The 19,579-nt window shown below is 32.2% G+C and overlaps 1 protein-coding gene across 3 annotated transcripts in view; it reads right to left on the minus strand.

Annotated features, from left to right (window-relative positions):
- Nucleotides 1-1,176: 1,176 nt before the first annotated feature.
- The window catches only part of ZNF654 (zinc finger protein 654), a 73,336-nt gene continuing 54,933 nt past the window's right edge, over nucleotides 1,177-19,579 (minus strand). For all 3 annotated transcript variants that reach the window (XM_039878253.1, XM_039878252.1, XM_039878254.1), the window contains 5 exons: nucleotides 18,157-18,359; nucleotides 17,454-17,593; nucleotides 10,669-10,810; nucleotides 4,814-7,154; nucleotides 1,177-4,237 (listed from right to left, as the gene is read on the minus strand). In XM_039878253.1, the coding sequence (XP_039734187.1) occupies nucleotides 4,230-4,237; nucleotides 4,814-7,154; nucleotides 10,669-10,810; nucleotides 17,454-17,593; nucleotides 18,157-18,273 (2,748 nt within the window). In that variant the 5' untranslated portion in view covers nucleotides 18,274-18,359 and the 3' untranslated portion in view covers nucleotides 1,177-4,229. The remainder of the gene's footprint in view (nucleotides 4,238-4,813; nucleotides 7,155-10,668; nucleotides 10,811-17,453; nucleotides 17,594-18,156; nucleotides 18,360-19,579) is intronic.

Below are 19,579 nucleotides of genomic sequence, written 5' to 3' on the forward strand. Positions count from 1 at the left end.
CAGCTTTCTGAGCCTTGGTTTCTAAAAAGCAATGTTCTTACAATGTTTTAACAATTAGGGGTTACACATATAAAGTAGATGGTGCACAGTAATTAGTAAAACGAGAAGCCATTTCTTCTCCAGTGTGCAGCACCCTTAATAAGGCATGAACCTCCTAGCCATTTGTTTTTATTCATGTAGAATTGGATTGCTTCTATATCAAATCTTGATATATAGCTAAAACTTCTATGTCTGCTATCAGTTGATTTTTGAAATTGGTATAGATCTTATGCTATGAAACGCAACTTAATTTATCTTGGAAGCCTACTTAGTAATATTTAATTGCTTCCCAGAATACCTCATTTCTGAAAAATGGAAAGTCACCCCAATAATTTTATCTAAATACCTCAATACATTTAAGTCGAAGATCATATGATCATAAATTATATACTTTAAATTCTAGATCTCGGCTCTAGAATGCTTCAATAACTTAGTGTTTTTCAAAGTGTGTAATATGTGCAAATAACTATTTAACACAGTATCTTTTCTTTCATTTGCAGTGCTATCTGATCACATCAAAGAGGTTCTTTTTCTACATCAGCCCCATTTTTTCCAGTTCCAGACCAGCAAATAGTATAGGGCTTTTTCTTTTTTTAGTGAACAAAAAAGTAGGAGCCTTCATGCCCAAGGACCTTTTAGATACGAATTGACTTAGACATTTTCCCATTGAAATATTTTTGTAGGTAGTAATTTTCATCATTTACATCTTATTTCCAAGTGACTTCATCATCTAAGTTCCACCAGAGGTTATCTTTGAAGAATTACCAACGAGGATAAATCCATCCAGTCTTGCTTTTTGAGAGTTCTCATATTTGTCTTCCACCTGCTGAATTTGCAGAGTGCGCTATCTCACACTGAAACCATTTACCTGAAATGGCTTTAGTAACCACCATTCTGTCAATGTGTAATTCCTGCATATGGACATTAGTAAAAATAATTTCTAAAAAGGTCTATTTTATATAAACTTTTAGATTTTTCCTTTTTTCTATATTCTTTTTAAAATCACTCAGTAATCAGAATATGGTAATATTAACTGGAATACCTTTCCCTTGAGACATAATAGAAATTTCTTATTTAACATATACCTTAAGCCTGATCATTCCTTTTGAAGCATTGCTACATAAAACTGAACACGTCTTTACCAACAAGGACGTTTTATTGAACAAATCTATGTACAGTACAAAAAATTTCTTGAAATGAGACACTATTGTTGATTTATTGCAGTTCAATGGCTCAGTTTTAATTTGTACTCTTATAAAATGCAAAGTAAAATAATTTAATGTTCAACAAGGAAGCACAAATTTCCTTTCTTGCTGAATCTGTAATCTTTCACATATTAACAATTCCAAAATGCATATGCAGCATTTAGTCATTCTGAAAAGGTGTTTTACAGTACCAAATAAATTAAAAAATAAACACTATCATCCCTTTTAGGTTTCTCATCCATACAACAGTTTATACCAAACATGAAAGGAGTACGGCTGAACCTTCAAGTGTGATTTGAGAAGAATAACAAGTTCAATGTTATAAATTATCTATTCATATAATTGGTGGTTTAAAAAACGAATATGGCTAAAGCCCAAAGTACCAGTGTCCTTGTCCACGGAGAGTCCCCCTTTCTACCTCCTTTCATAATATTGAGCAGCAAAAATTCAGATTTGCTATTTTCTTGACCTTACTGAAACATAGCAGAAAGTTATTAATCTTTTGAAGAAAATTTTTATTTAAAAACAAACAATTGAAACTTGGCCCATGTAAGATAAAAATATCCTCAAAATAGAAGGAGCAGAAAAGAAAAAAAAAAAAATCTGAAGAAGAAAGCTTCCTTTTCTTCTGAATCCCAAATTAGAACTGTTGGAAGTTTATGCACCCTCTAAAAGCAAAATGATTTAAGTTCATGTCTTATAAAACATACATAAAATGTACACATTCTTTCAATAGCAATTATTTGAGAAGTATATAAACAGGTTAGAACAGTGTGGTCAAATAGAATTTTATAAACCATTCCTTGACTTAGTTATGTATAAACTGATTTGACCTCAGTCCTTCAGAAAGTTTTCCCTTAGCAACACAAAAGTAGAAATAAAACCTCAAATTAAAGACAAAAAATAGCAAGCGGAACGTTTAAAACATCTTAGTATGAACTGCAAAACAAATGAAAATAATTTACAGAGATGGATTTATGTTGATCGTTACAGCTTACAAAAAGAGTTAAAAATGTGATAAAATGTTAAGTTGTAATTTTAAACTTCTGAAAAATATACAAAGCAGAAATTATATTTCAAAAAAAACTTAATTGTTCAAATGAACTAGTTTCCAAACAGACTTTTTATTACATGATGAATATTAGACCGAACTGAAATAGAACTCACTCATGTTATATTTTTAGTATCAGGAAATATGGAAACTTTTTTAAGTTGATCTGAAAGAATTTAAAAATCTGATTGTGTTTATTTAAATATAAATCCCACAGCCTAATGTAGGCTACATAAAAAAACAAAAACCTACATTTGATTGGAATGGATTTATGACTATCAATTGCATAGTAATGAATGTCCATGATAAATAAACGTGGGAACTCTTTTTTTAGATCTTTAATCTATCATGACCTGCAAATCCTAATTTAATAAAGCCTGAATGCTACCCTGGAAGAAATGTCCCACTTTCTTGGTAACTTCATTCAAGAAGCTTTAATATCCAAAAATTTATAATAGCAGGGTCTGATAAGATTATCTGCTTTGAACAAAAATGTATAAGTTGGAATAACCGGAATATTTATTGACATTGGTACATTAGTAGCTCAGTTTTTGAAGAATTTGCCTTTGCATTTTTGTTCATTTTATCCCTGCTATAGATCAACACATTAGGTAAAAGGAAGCCTTTAGGCTTCCTCTTTTAGAGAATGTACAAGTGGAACATATCTGAGGGTATTTTAAAAAACATTTTAACAATTGGCTGTTAAAATCTTTCTTAGGAAAATTACTGGTCGTCAAGGAAAATAAATGCATCAATATATCTTATTGTGTTGCTGTGCAATTTTTTTTGTGTAACTATTTCCTTTTATATATATAGAAAAATTACTGTTCAGACCAAATTCATTACTAATAAATAAGAAAGCATGAGAAGTATGGCTTATTTTATAATTAGCTCTCCTAAGTGAATAAGACCAATGAATTCTTCACCTGATTCTTAGCTTACATATTTTTTTACAGCCAGTTATTTTTATAGGACTATACTTAGATAACTCACATTAATGTCTAAGGGACCTTACTATGAATCATCAAGCAATGTCCTAATGCTACTCTATATACAAATAGAAATATCCCAGTGTGCTTATACCATTATTCACATTGAGGAATTTGCAATTCAGTGTTTTTTTTTCAACCAGATAGCCTTTAATGATCTTAGATTCCTCATATCCTTCCCCAAAGTTATTGATGGTACTTCTTCTATTTAACTGGCACTGTTTGCCTTTTAAATATAACTCATTGGTATGACAAAAATAGAAAGTGGAAGGTTCTATCAAAGCATTGTTATTTTGTTTTCTTTAGTTTTTTAATTTTCAATGCTGGCATGCTATTCATTGAACTTTGTCTACTCAAACATCTGGAAACAAGTTACAATCTTTTAAAGGTTAGTATGATGATATGTCAAGTTTTATTTTCATGTATCCATTTTTAAATGATAATAAACCAAATAGCAGTGATTCCTTAAACCATGTTTGACCAAATGGGAGGACATAATTCGATTATGCATGACAAGAAAACAAATCTCATTTGTAGAATACTTTAAGTTGTTTATTGTAACCAACCCCTCCCTTTTTTTTTTTTAAATAATGGGTTAACTTTTCCCTTTTTGTAAGGCCATAGCTGGTTTCTCATTTTGACTAGTTGCCTGAACATGTTTCTCACACAAGCGAAACTGAACATGCTGCTATTATTATGAACTTTTTTAAAAAATGTGGTTTTCTGGATAACTGGTACTTTGGGAGTTTTGTAATAACCCTTTTGGAATCTAAACCAGCAGATCTCTGAGTTCATTCTAGACAATGTGCTTTGTCTTTATCTTTAGTAATCTGAGACCGCTCTAAAATTAAGGCCATCAGGGAAATAGCAAACTGATGATGCATTTTCTTGTAGTGCCTTTTTCACACTACTGATTGATCGACAGATCTTTCTGAAACATTTTTATCAGGCACCTGTAAAACAGAACACAAAATTTGATTAATTCAAATTTTATAGATGTTCAACTGGAATTCTAAGATTCCTGTTTATTTATATCCTTACTCATTCAAAGAATATTGATATCAGTAGAAAGACAAGCTCTTCCTTTGCTCAGTTTTGTTTTTCAGTTATTTTCTGATTCTTTTGACTTGTTGTAATGGAGGCTCAACTTCACTTGGTTTATATTCTGGTATGCAGATGAAAAACATTTTCATCATAATTCCTGTTTCCAGAACTTTTATTACATGAAACTTAAAATGAAGAAAAGTTTCAGATACACTGAAAGATAATGATCAGAGTATGAAAAACCTGTGTACAAATTCTGGCTTCCACAAGTTCATAGGCCTGTGCCTATGCAAATTACTTGTGAATTTCAGTTGCTTGCTCTATAAAACAGGATGAGTAATATCACTTCATGTTTGCATGGATTAAAGGATGTACAGGTGGTGCTTTATGACCAGTGCTATACAAACATTAATTTTTTAAACCTCAAAGACCTATGGCATTTTTTATTTCTATAGATAAACCTATTAAGAAGATAGAAGACTTACTTTCATCATCTGAATCAAATCCAAAGAGTGTCTGACATTTCTTTTGTGCAAGGTGAGCCTCAAGTGCTTCTGCATTACAGTAGGTGGTCAGGCATTTGCCACATCTCAATCTTTTCATTGATTTTTTACAAACATCTTGATCAGAACAGGTATCTATTCTATCAGTCAGAAATTTTCTGCGTTTTGGCATACTAAGGTACCGTTCATCAAGGTAACTGGGAGGCAATGGTCTGACATATGGCTTTGATAAAATTAAGCCATATGAAGTATGTTCACTTGTAACATTTGGTTTGGAGGGTGCCTGAGATACTGGCAGGGTACTGTGTTCTTGTGGTACAACACTGGGTAAAATGGAACCGTTTTCTGTCCTGATTCTATTTGTATCAATTTTCAAAGCAGGATCTGATGAAACTAAAGGTGTCTGCTCTATTTCACTGTGTCCATTGACTAACTCACTAATACTACAATTATTTTCAGAATTTGGCTCTATGTCAGGCATCTTTTGGTCTATCAAGCTTACATCAGAAACAGTACCATCAGAATGTTCATTTCCATTCTGAACTAAATTTTCTTTCTTTTCCATACTTTCTATACATGTCTTTGGTTCTGTAGAATCTTTCCTTGATTTGCTAGCAGAAACTGGCAGATTAATAGCTTGTTTCTCATTACTAGATGAGTCTTTTTCCTGATGATTAGGATTTGAGTCTGTAAGAACATCCCAAAGAATTGCTTCACTTGGTTGTGCAGAAGATTCTGGTGTTTTACTTAAATAGTGCTGAGCTTCATGTTCATATAGCAGAGGAAGATCTTCAAACAGCTCATGGCATTCTGGAAAACTACACTGAGCTTGAAATATCCTGTGACTTTTTGTGTGCTGAGCAAGCTGGAATGGCAGCTTAAACGACTCATTGCAATTAAAATGCAAACAAAAGTACACATTTGGATAGCTGTGTCTATTAAGGTGATCTATAAAGTGTTGAGAATCTTCAAACTGCCTTTGACAAAATTTACATTTTCCTTTGCTCCACTTCATTACCGTTTGCCGCACATTTAAGTCAGTTGGATGTACAGTTCTTGCATGTTTATTTAGAAATCCAATTCTTTTAAATATCCTGACACAGCCAAGAGCAGGGCACTTAAAGTTTCCTTCTTGATCTGTAGCATATATGTCTTTTGGATGGCATACAGTTCCATTGATTTTATGAAGTACTGAAGTTTCTTGATTCAGGTCATAATCATCTTCTTCATAATTACCTTCTTCATCCTCTTCTTCCTCATAGTCATCCTCACATACAGGTAAAGGCTCCGATGCATTATTTAAAGAAGTATCCAGACTGCCATTTTCAATAACGTTTTCAATTACATCTTCCGACACACTTACGGGAATTTCAATGAATTCAGCCATATGCGCAGGGATGACTTCTTTAGTTCCATTACTGGAAGCATTTATAGCCTGCCCTTCCAAATCCTTATTATCAGAATTCCCATTTTCAAATGAAAGGAAAGTATTGGAACAATGTATTTCTTCCAAAGCAGGGATCTCCTGATTCTCCTGTTGAGCTGCAGCAATTTGTTGTCTCTGTATTTTCTTAACATGATTCTTTAAATGCTTCTGCATAAGTCCTCTGTTCCTAAATTTCCTACCACATATTACACATGAAAAACTGCCCTTTTTCTGATGAGCCTGGGCATGTCTTACAATGTGACCACCTAGAAATTCTTTGTTACATAACATACACCGATGCCTTGGGACACTGTGATCTACTTTGGAAGCATTAAGAACTGTAAGGTTTTTCTTTGTATTAATAAGACTTTTAGGTTGCACTCCAGATATACTATCAGGATCAAGCTCTCCAGTGCTCTGATCTGTAAGCGAGTCAAGCCCTTCATCTAAACCTTGCTGTTCTGCCGCCTTTTTTAGATTACCTGTAGCATTTTCCAGTGTACTTTCATCAATAAATCTAACTGCTGATTTATCGCTTAATAATGCTACACAGTTTTTCTTAATCATTACAAAGTTCCAGAATTCAGGATCAAAAAACAATCCCTTTTTCAAAATTGGAAGTAATTCAAAACGAACACGATTTTGAACACTACTGGTGCCTTCATTATATTCTTCATCTGGACGTTTGTAAAGCTCTTCAACAGTATGATAAGCTTCCAAGGAGCGCTCAAGAAAAAATATTGAGAGTGCACAAATCCTGAGGATCTCCAAATCATTTGGCAAAAAATGTGCAATTGTTTTATAAATTAGACATTTAGTTTTGGGATCATCATAAAGGTCTAGCTGTAGAGCACAACCACATATTTCAACACAGATTTGTAAACCTTCTTCTTCAACCTGTAAAAAGAAAAAAATATTACTACTAAATACCTTTTTAAAAATATTACACTATCTTTTTAAAATACTCTGAAATGAAAGCTAAATAAACATAGTATTCCAAATGTGCAATTTTCCTCAATGGGTAGCCTTTTTAAATTCTTTTTTAATATATATATAAATCTTACTTAAGTTGAGAATAATCTGGAAAAAAGCATTTTTACTTCCAACTGATTTAATTTTCAAGTCTGTCAGCCCCTACTACTAACCATAATATAAAATGCTTCACAACTTTATGGTGATTACAATACAAAATGCTTCATAAACTTATGAAGACTGAAGTTTTTTACATATCTAGACAGCATTTATTATTTTAGGGATCAATCTTACATTCTCTGGCGGAAGGGTTAAATTATATGTATTTAAACACATGTATCAATTTTTTATTTTAAAAATTTAATAACTGCTTATGGAAACTCGTAAAGCTGCACTAAATAATATTACCTATTTGTACTTAAGTAATATTATATATCCAAATAAGGGGAAAAGAGTAGGCCACATGAAGAAGGCAATTACAATCTTTCCAAATTTAATACGGTATCAGATGAACCTACTAGAAATAATGAACCTACTAGAAATGAACCTACTAGAAATTATGTGAAAGTTGTTCAAGCTTTCAAACTTTTAGTGATGACTTAAAGATAACTGCATCAACTTTTATTTGGGAATCTGTTGTCTACCCCTAATTCAAGTTATAAATAATGCTGCCAGTGATTTGGAACGGTCTAAATGCTTGTTTGAATAGAAAGAGATACAAAAGTAATATGTTTTTAAAATTGAGAGAGAGAGAGAGAGAGAGAGAGAGAGTGTGTGTGTGTGTGTGTGTGTGTGTGTAAATATCATACTGCCTGCATATGGTATATTATAGATGACAGAGAGGAACGCTGCCTTACCATCTTTATGTCCTCTTAGTCCCTTTCATGCTATGTAACCCTACTTAACTACTTAGAGTTCCACAAGCAGACCTTAACTTTGCACATCATACTCCCATATTATCTAGCCGGTAAATTCCTACCTATCTCCTATTCATTCTTTGAGAATCAGTTCTACACTGAAAGTTTTTCTCACCATTCATTCTGGCCCCTTCATGGGGTAGAGTTAAACATTCCCTATTATAAACATTCCCTGTTCTTTCCATTGATAATAACTTTTACTTATTTCTAAAAAGCATATATATATTGTTTTATAACTATCTATGTATGCTCCTACCCCTGACTTTGAATTCTTAAATTCCTACGAATCACTTTGAATTCCTAAATAATACAGTATCTCATTTATTGTATCCTCTTATGGTTAGCATAGAAGTTCACATGTAGTGACCTTTGTGTGATGTTCAGGTATCTCGCTATGATTGTCTAGTGGTTAGTACTCTGCATTGTGACCTTTGAGTAAATGTTTACAGAATGAATGGGATCAGATCTATTCCACTAATTTTAGTTTTTTTCCTATAAATCCATCATTTCCATCTTTGAATCCTTTTCTGAATTCAAATTTCCTATTTCTAATTGTTACTATTAGATATTCCCATCTAGATTTTCCAGATATAACAAATTCAAAATCCACTGCTTCAAAGCAGAATTCCTTCTCTTTAAGTTCTGTCTACATTCTTTCTCTTGACTCATGAAGTTATAATGCACCCAGCTGCCCAAGTTTAAAAATTTCAGGATCATGACAAAAGGACAAAAGGGAACAGGATACTTCCTTACCTGAAATTCTTTAACCATTCCAGTATATGTATGGACTGAAGTTCCAAGTCTCAGTGTAGCATTCAAGTCCCTTTTAGGATCTCCAGCATCCCACCCCCTACCTCCTGCAGTCCCTCCTATTAGTTTCATCTCCTACACTCTCTCCTATGGTTTCTCTGCTGCTCTATTAATGTCATTGGGCAGTTGTGTGAAATAATAAAATAAGGCACAAGTGCTCTGTAAAATACAAAATCCTCTACAAATGTTAGTATTATCCTCCTCTATCATTCAAAACCCAGCTTAAAGCATCTTCCTCCATGAAGCCTTTTCAGATATGCCAACTGTGATGTCTTCTGAACTCATGCAGCATTGTCTGTGCCTCTTTTCACAGTACTGAGGCATGTGAATGATATATTCCATCAGATAAAAATGTTTTAATAAACGATTAATCATATATTTCATATTTATTTCATCTTTGAACTTTTCCACTTATAATGTATTCTTAGGGTTGACCAGACTTGTGAAAATAAGAAAGCTTTACGATAATTGGCTGAACTTCACCTATATTATACACTTTTTATAACAAAGTCACCTTTTGGTGCAAATTAGAATATGTAAAACACAGATATATCTTTATTTTTTTTTAAAGTTTTACAGGTGATTCTGATGCGCTTTAAATGTTGAGAAGTATTCTATAGCATAGTTTGTTTTTTCTCCCTCTTTTGGTGGGGAGAGGGGATAACTTTGACAATGCATTTGAATGACACTTCACTATTAATAACGAAGATATTAATGCGGTTAGCAAAATAAGTAGGAAACAAGTAAAACAAACCCTCTGATACAGTGCTGCCAACTTGATATCATGGGAATATGATCACTACATGATCATACATCTAATGAGTGATATGATAATGAATGTGATAAATATATAAAAAAATTAAAATATATTATTTAAAGGATGCCTCTTATGTATTTAAAAATAACCCATGTAAAGATTCAGTTAAAATTAGGGTAGCTATATCTTTCCTATCTTTGTATTCAAACTTCTGTTAACATTTGGGAAAAAAGTTAAAGGATCTGCAGGATTCATTTTCATGTCTATGTAAAAGTCATATTTAAAATTGTACTCAAGTACTTGTTAGTGGCCCTTGAAAAACTTGCTTCAGAACTATTTTTAGAAACAGGTAATGGGTTTATATTACCTTACTTAAACACTTTAAAATTTGTCCTTAAGTTTCAAAAATTCTTCAGTATTCATGGTTTCTTTTCACCTAAACACCAGACTTAAAACTATGAACTATATTTCTCTATGACAGTGAGCAGGTATTGCCTATAGATATATAAAGTTCATCTGCAAATTAGTGAAGATTCTACAAACAGGACTTAGGATAGTGTTAAAAGGGACAAACTTATTTAATTATACGAAAAAATAGCTTCTATGGAAGCAGCTATTAAATTATAAGTAACGCTAAATTTACTTTTTCTCTCTTTTAGTTATTTTCATTTATATATAAGTATATATATGTGTATATACATCTATATATGCGTATATATACGTGTGTATATATATATATACACACACACACACACACATACATACATGCATACACACCCTTGTATAATGTTGGGAGTTTGAAGTTGAGGGGAGAAGATGTGATAGATGGAGAATGTGGTTTTAAATTGCTCCTTTTCTTCAACTTTATAATTAAATTTTATCATAAGAGATTCAAGTTTCAGCAAACTGTAATTTAATTTTCATTTAAAATGAAGGGTAAATATATCCTATTTACCTCATCTTTAATGATTTTCATGAAAGGAAATATGACTCTCACATTAGTTGCTGTTCTTAAAAGCTGGTAGCATTGATCTACAAAAACTTGTTTTGAAGGATTAGACTTAAGCTGAAGTTTACTCCATATGAAAATCAACTCCCTGTAAATGAGAAAAAAAAGAGATGTCAAAAATATAGTTAATTCAAATATAGACATTAGTTATCTTTCCCTGATTCTATAGTGCCCTGCTTGAGATGTATACAAAGTGGGCATAAATGGATATTATGTTAACTCCCAAGCTACTTCTGCTACTTATATGGGAGAAAAAAGATCAGAAATTGCAATTTTGCAGTGGTAAGGGATGAATTCAAATCATATGCTGACAAACCTAAGGCACCTTTAGTATTTGATCAAAATAAGTTCTAATCCCAATATACCAATATTAATTATATTTAAAAAAAATAAACTTTGGTCATTAATGAATCCCCTACTTGCAAATTTAGAAATAAATGCTGCAGACTTTCTGCAAAGAAGTGGTTCATATTTTCCGTTTTCAATCTATTAAGATATCAAAGTACTACAGATTAAAAGTGTAAGTATATTATAGTACTAATTCTGAAATGTTTTAGATTATCTGCTCTTCCATTAAAATGTAGTACTTTGAAACAGACAAGCTATGGACCATTTAAAGTGTTTCACAGTAGATCCTTTTCTAAAATATGGCCAAGGTTATTAGATGAACAAGGTAGGAGCAGTGGGTTTTGGGGCAAAGGAAATCTAAGATATAATTGATATATTTTGATATCACATTTTAGCAAATTAGAATTCTTTAATGGTGTCATTAGTTACATAAAGCATCATAATCTAAAAAGTATTAAATTGATGAAAATGTTTTTAAAAAGTGACTTACTGAGTATATATCTTGAGCCAAGTACATACAATTATTAAATCTAAGGGCAGCATGATTACTATGCCTACTTAGAGAGACAGTACAGAAAACACATAACAGAAAATGATGGAAATGACATATTAGAAGCAAAACCAAAATTCCACCTCCATTTCATACTAGCCGCGTGGGTGTTTATAAGTTTTAGTCCATCATCCACTTTTTTTTGCACACGTACTCCTTTAGAAAGCTCATCAGGTTTCACACCTTGCGCTAACTCTCTAGCTCTGATTTCTTTACCAATTTCTATATCTGGGTATATTTCAATTTAGATTGCTTTCTATCATCTTAACCCTTCATATAACAAATGATATTTCTGCAAAATTGATTATCTTTTCCTAAATCAGTCAATGACACTAAACATTTCTATAACCTATTTGGTTCTAACGTAATTATTTTCCACAGGCTTTACATTTCAATTACATTTTTCCCTACAGCCATACCATTCTTTCTTAATGCAATCACGTAAGGCCCTCGAATTTTACATAGTACTTTCTACAAGGTTGCTAAACTGATGTTTCCAGCCTTCTAGATCATTTCATTTAGTGCTTCTTCAATACACCATATAGTGTCAATAGCAACAGAAACATGAGTTTTAGAGTCAGAAGCATCATAATTTGGGTCCTGGGAACTCTTCTAGGATGATCTCCTCACTGTCAGTTATTTGCTTCATTTATTCTCACTTTTGTTTATGCTGATTGCTCCACTTGGAAAGTATTTATTTATGTCTAAGATGAGCTCATCTTTCAAAGTCCATATCAAGTGCCTCTTCTTCATGAATACCCCAAATTAAGTGATAACTACTTCAGAACAGATCTTATCCCCTGTTTGATTTCATGCCTTTCATATACTTCTTTGCTTATATTTTATAGGTTCTATTTTCCCAACTACTAATACTTTAAAAAATCTCCTCAATGACACACTGTATAGTGGAAGTAGTAGAAAAAACATATGAGACCAGGAATAAGAAAGATCTACATTATTAATAGGGCATTATACAATAACTGGCATGACACTACCCATTTACAGTGAGGCACCTTTTTCTGGCAATAGCCCTAATACACAAAGTTGAAACCCCAGTTGCCATGTCTCCTACGAGACCCTTCTAACCTAAGATATTAATTTAAGAATAGGAAACTGACCCTAGTAAGAGTCCCTGGAATGTTCTCAATTCTACACTGTAAGGCGTGGAGATTGTTGGCATTCCTTCTGGTCTGCAATAGGAGAGACCGGAACCAAGTGGCACAAGAGAGAAACATTTTTTTAAAAAAACCTTAGCAATCTCAGTGTCCCTGACAGCACTTCTCTTTTTAGGATCAATTATATCGCTGTACTTCTTGTGACTCAGTCATACCCCAGTATCCTTTCATTAAATACAGGCATACCTTGTTTTATTGCACTTTGCTTTACTGTGATTCCCAGATGTTGCATGTTTTTACAAATTGAAGGCAAGACCCTCCATGAATAAAAAGATTATGGCTTCCTGTATCATGATGTTTGCTTTATTCTGGTGGCTAGAACTAGACTTGTAATCTCTGAGGTATGCCTATACGTTTTCCCTAAACTAGTTAGATATAGGATGCTATCACTTGCAAACTGACTAATATAAATTCCAACTTCATTTTGTTACCAGCTGTGTGACTTTTATCTTTTATCCAGTTTTCTTATACATAAAAAGAATTGAGAGCAGTAACACCTAAGTAAAATATCTGGTACATACTGATGTTTAATAAATCACTAGTTTCCATGTTCACTTTGGCAGCACATATACTAAAATAAATCACCAGTTCCTGTATTCTTGTCTTTATAATCTTAATAGTACCAAGCAATGAGATTTATTCAATAAATATTGGTTAAGAGTATAAAAAAAATGTATTCCTAAATGCTAAAAGCATTTAGAGGAAGCCTCTTGAGGATATATATTAAAGTAAAATGTACACATAGAATGAAATAAAAGATGATGATGGACATTCTAAGTAAGGGGTATATTAAGAACAAAGGGCTATGGATGGAAAAAGGCAAACACATCAACTATGTTTAAAAAGATGTAGATTAGTTCTGCAACAGATTTAAAGACAAAAATGATAGTTGGAAATTATGGGAAAATATTCCATCCAATATTACACAAATGAATGTTTAACATATTAGAAATGCATATATTTATTCTCCAACTTACTCCAAAAAAAAATTTGAAATTCCTTAGAGACATTCTTAAGGTACAATATTATTTTTTTTTCTCTTCTGAAGAGAGATCTTACTTCCCTCTATCTCTGTTAACTCAAGAGAAAACTTTGTAAACAAAATGTAATACCAAGATCTTAATAAATTTGCCAGGAGAGGGCTACCAATATGGATTTTAGCTTTCTAGCAGGCAAAACAAATCTCAGGATATGGTTATGCAGCTCCCTTTTGATTGAATTTACAAAAAGAGTCTCAGGTGTTACTTGTACATTGGGTTTTGAAGGGGGGGTAAAAAAAAAAACACCCTAAAAACCACTGATAGTCTTCTTTGTGAAGACCAATGGGAATGTTTAATGAAGCTTAAATTTTCTTTTCAAACAGAGGGTCCTTTAGAAGACAAAGCACCAATTTGATGTACAAACACCAGATAGCTAAGTACTAATAAAATCATCAAGTTCATCGAGTTATTTAGTTGCAGGAGAATAGGCTATAATAGGGTCTGTGGCCACCCATACAACATAGTTTTTCTTTTTTTTTTTTCATACTTGACCCACTTATAGTAAGTAATGTTTAATAGCAGAGGCTGTGAATCAGCCTGCCTGGATTTGAATTTTGGTTTTATTATTTACTAGTTGAATGGCTTGAGCATAATATTATCTACCCCATAAAATCGTTGGAATGAATGAGATAATACACATATAAAGCAAAGACTATAGGAAGCACTCAGCAACTATTTGCAGCTGCTATTCTATATTTTTATTCATTCATTCATTCATTCAGTGATGATGAGAGAAATGGGGTTAGTAGCTTACTCCACTGGCTTGAGATAGAGCAAAACTGGACTGTGGGTCAGGTACTGTCCTTAAGAGAGACAAAGGGTAAGCTGGTTTATAGGGAAGGCCAGATGAAAAAGACAACATAGACCTTATATATTGGAAAGAATCCTGCTCTTGAAATTATAGTGAAAATCAATTTTTAGGAGCAAGAAAAAGGATCCCAGCATTCACAAATATAGAGAAGTAGAAGAAATAAGAGGGCAGACGATCAGAACTTAGCCTACTCAGAAGGAAGGACAAAGAAGCAAGCAAAGGATTCCTTTCCAGTTAGGCAACTGAGAGTTGCACACCCAATTTCTATTTATAGAGGGTGACTGTGGCCAGGAGCAGGAAAGATAGGCATTGTTCTATTTTTAAGGTCCTTCCTTAAAGAGTAGAAATTGGTTAGCTATGAAAAGAAGAAAATATGTTTTCCTGTTTGTTGTTTATACTTGATTCCAGTTTACTTGAGTATATTAAAATGAAAAGACTAAAATACCTGTTTAAATAGTTTAAAACAGACAAGGACAGAGAACATTCCTAACCCCAGAGGAAAAGACATACTGTAATAGTTATGACTATATTCTGTTTGGGAATGACTACGTATCAAGAAATGATAATGCCTCCTGATTCCCTCCTCAATTGAAATTCCAACTTATAGGGTAAACTTTTGAATAAAAATTTATATAATCTAATAAAAGTATACTCTCCTACAAGTTTTAAGTCCATGAGTTTCTAGATCCAGCTCTGCTACTAATTGGCTATTTAACTCTCTTAGTCTGAAGATTTTAATCTGTAAAACAAGAATTATTAAATGAGTTTAGCTTTAAATCTTCCTTCAAACTATTGTTTTAAATATTTAAAAATTTAAAATTCAAGAGCACTGATTAAAAAATGTTTATAGCCCATTATCATTTCAGATTACATTCAGCAAATGAAACCTAGTTTTCCCTTAAAAATAATGAAAAGGTGATATGGTAGGGTGAATGCATGTATGTGTGTGGGAGGGTATGTATTGGAAGCAGAAGTTATTAGAATCTTTTATAACTATTATTCATGGTTTCACCTAATAGCACTTGAAGGGTACATACTACACTCTAAATTACATGATTGCTAGGTAAACATGATGCTTCATGTATCCTACTAATAACTCTGAAGTAATTCTTAAAATGTTTGAAAAAAATAATGTTCACACATTACCATTTACATTAGCACCTCAAAAACAAAATTCTTAGGTATAAATCTAACAAAATATGCACAAGATTTTTATGAAGAAAACTTCAAAACTGGTTAATTAAATCCCAACTCAAGATTTAATATTTATTCTTCCCAACTTGAACTACAGAGATTTAATGCAATCTCAATAAAAATCTCAGCAGGTTATTTTATAGATATTTACAAACTAATTCTAAAGTTTATATGGGGACGCAAAAGACCTAGAATAGTCAATACAGTACTGAAGAAGAACAAAGTTGGAGGACTGATGCTACTCAACGTCAAGACTTACTATAAAGCTAAAGTGATGAGGACACTGTTGTATTGGTTAAAGAATAGACACGCAAATCAATGGAACAGAATAGAGAGGCCAGAAATTGACCTACATAAATAGGTCTAATCTTTGATAAAGGAGCAAAAGTAATACAATGGAGCAAAGACAGTCTCTTCAAAAATGATGCTGGAACAAGTGGACATCCACATGCAAAAAAAAAAAAAAAAATGAATATAGATGCAGACATTTTACCCTTCACAAAAAATTAACTCACAGACCTAAATATAAAATACAAAATCATAAAACTGAATACGTAGATGACCTTGGGTATTGTGATACCCTTTCAGACATAACACCAAAGATATGATCCATGAAAGAAATAATTGATAAGCTGGACTTCATTAAAATTAAAAACCTCTGCTCTGTGAAAGACAATATCAAGAGAATTAAAAGACAAGCCACAGACTGGGATAAAATATTTATAAAAGATACATCTGATAAAGGACTGTAACCTACAATATACAAAGAACTCTTAAAACTCAATAATAAGCAACTCGATTTAAAAAAAATGGGCCAAAAACCTTAACAGACACCTTACCAAAGAAGATATACAGATAGCAAATAGCATATGAAAAGATACTCCACATCATATGTCATTAGGGAAATGCAAATAATAAAAAAAAAAAAAATGAAATACCACTACACACCTATTAGTATGGCCAAAATCTGGAACCCTGACAACAACAAATGCTGGTGAAGATGAGCAACAAGAACTCTCATAATGTTGTTGGTCGTAATAAGAAATGGTACAACCACTTTGGATGACATTTTGGCAGTTTCTTACAAAACAAAACATATTCTTACCATACATTCCAGCAATCATGTTCCTTATAATGACAGATAAATGTCATTATATATTTGTCCAAACCCACAGACTATATAACACCAAAAGTGAACCCTAAGATAAACTGTAGACTTTATGTGATTATGATATGTCAGTGTAGGTTCATCCTTGGTAAAAACTTCTGGTGAGTGATATTGTTATGTATGTGTAGTGGCAGGGGGTATGTAGAAAATGTCTGTACCTCCCTCTTAATTTTGCTGTAAATCTAAAACTGCTCTAAAAAGCTTATGTCTTAAAACTAACACTCCAAAATATAATTGGTTCATTAGGATACATACCTTAAACACACTATCAGTTTACTGGTACATGATCTTTTTTTTTTTAATTTTTAGTTTTTACAACCTACTATTGTTTCTTGCTTAACATTTTCACATAACTTTTTAAAAAATATAAAGTTTAAACTCTGCTAATCAGTCCTCCTCCTGTTCCCCATCTTAACATTTCAATTTCTACATTAAGAACACTTACCAGATACAGTACATGTCCCCACTCTGGAGCTGTGGAATAAGAAAAGATTCACAGAGTTGCAAGGCTAACATAGTCTTGCCTTCTTTTTCTGTGTTACAGATGATATCAATTCCACTCTTACAATCAGTTTTCAATAAATGCTATAAGAAGAAAAGAAAAATCAGTTCATATCATTAAAAATATCTAAAAAAACTAGTTGCAATAAATGTTTAAACATTGAGAAGAAATTAGATTTCTCGTTTTCTTCTACAAAGACAGTAATGAATTGTACAACAATTCTCATGGTTTATAATATCTACAGTTTAGGACTATTAATCTCATTAATGTCCATAACTTGTAAGAGTCTATATTAGGAAAAGATTCTTTCATTTTGAAAAAACAAAATAACAAACATGAACATTTAATTTTTTAATATTTTATTTAAAAGGCAAAATCATAATGCTTCTCGGTTTTTATTTGACCTCTGTTACACCAGAAATTCAACATAAATATGCTTATTAACGAATGTTTTAATTTCATCATTTGTTAATATTAGATTCTAATTCAATAGGAGCTTAAAGAATGGTGCCAGAGAGAACACATTTAGTAATATAATCTTGAAACCTTTGGTATCTGTGTAAAAGGAATTTAATAAGAATGGGCTACATTTTTTTTTTATTGTAAGGTTACAATGAAGATAGGCAAACAAAATCTTAAACAATACCTCCCGGAATAGCTGATCTTCTACAGGTGACATAAAAAGACATGTGAAGAGTGCTTGATGGAAGTATAAGTCTTTACTGATTTCTGGGTGATTTATACAAGATTTAATAAGAGCCATTGCTTCAGGTATGCGTTCACAAGCAATTAGGTATCTGGCACGTAGTTCAAAGAACAGTGGATTTTCAGAACTTAAATATTTGTTCACTATATTAAAAAGAAAACAGACTCATTACTCTCAACAAAGATTTTCTCAAATGGATCACTGTTTGAAACTTTATCACTAACATGTGGTACCTAATTAGATTAACTAGTTATTTAAACAGCATTTTCTTAGTAGGAGTTTATTTGTGAAAAGAATATACAGTTATGTGATTGGAAAAATGAAATAAGAGTGACACCAACAGTACTCAAGAAATATCTGTGGATCCCTTCTCAGTCTAAAAAGTAAAAAACAAAATTAAAAAAAGCAACACCATGAAATATTATTTTTTCAGTTCACTAATGTTAAAGTATGTTTCAAATAAAATGGGGTCTGGAATTTCTTCCTCGTCTAAGATTATGTAGTTCATCTCCTTACTGCCCAGTATTTTCATTACTATTAAGATTAAAAGGATGAATCCTAATTTGTCATTAAAACCACATTAATTCAAATTATAGAGAAATATATCAATTAATGAAAAAGTTAAATCATAAGAGAAATATGTTCTATTACTTTTCAACAAAAGATTAAGCCAAAAGTAGGACTGCTTATTCATATGTGCTCATGTATCACTAAGGATAATTACTAACAAATACTTTTACACAATTTTAAAATATACAAATACCTTTATCTACATAAGTTTATTTAGACCTAACAACAACCTATGATAGGTATTATAGTATTTGTTTTACAGATCATAAAACCGAGTCTTAGAGAGGTCAAATGACTTGCCCAAGGATAAAAATTAAGTGGCAGAGCAGGAATTGGAACCCATATCTCGTTCTGAACTCAAACATATTTTAATTAGTTATATATATTTCATCATTAGCTTCTAAAATGCCTAAGAGTGATATTTTATTTAGGTTTCAACATTTGCCTTGCAATTCTGTTTACAATATATGATAAGCAGACACTGAGTTGTATAGTTAATACAAAGATAAACTTCAGACTAGTCTTTACCCTAATAATCCCAACTGGAAGAGAGTCATCCATATTAATGATGCTCTAGAGCAGCTTTTCCCAGAGTGAGGTCAGTTTAAGTATGAAAGGACTAAGTATGAAGGACTATATATACATATATTGAGGCCATCAGCCCTTATACCAACCTATAACAGGTATGTTCTACTCCTACTCAGAGAAGTCTAAAAGCCCAAACTTTCTTTCTCCATGCTTTCACTCCTTTTGAAGCTGTCTTTGTCTAGCTCCTGTCCTCTCTGGCCTCATT

Source organism: Pteropus medius, unplaced genomic scaffold (assembly GCF_902729225.1).
Source record: "Pteropus medius unplaced genomic scaffold, Ma_sr-lr_union100, whole genome shotgun sequence".
In the NCBI taxonomy this organism is placed as follows: domain Eukaryota; kingdom Metazoa; phylum Chordata; class Mammalia; order Chiroptera; family Pteropodidae; genus Pteropus; species Pteropus medius.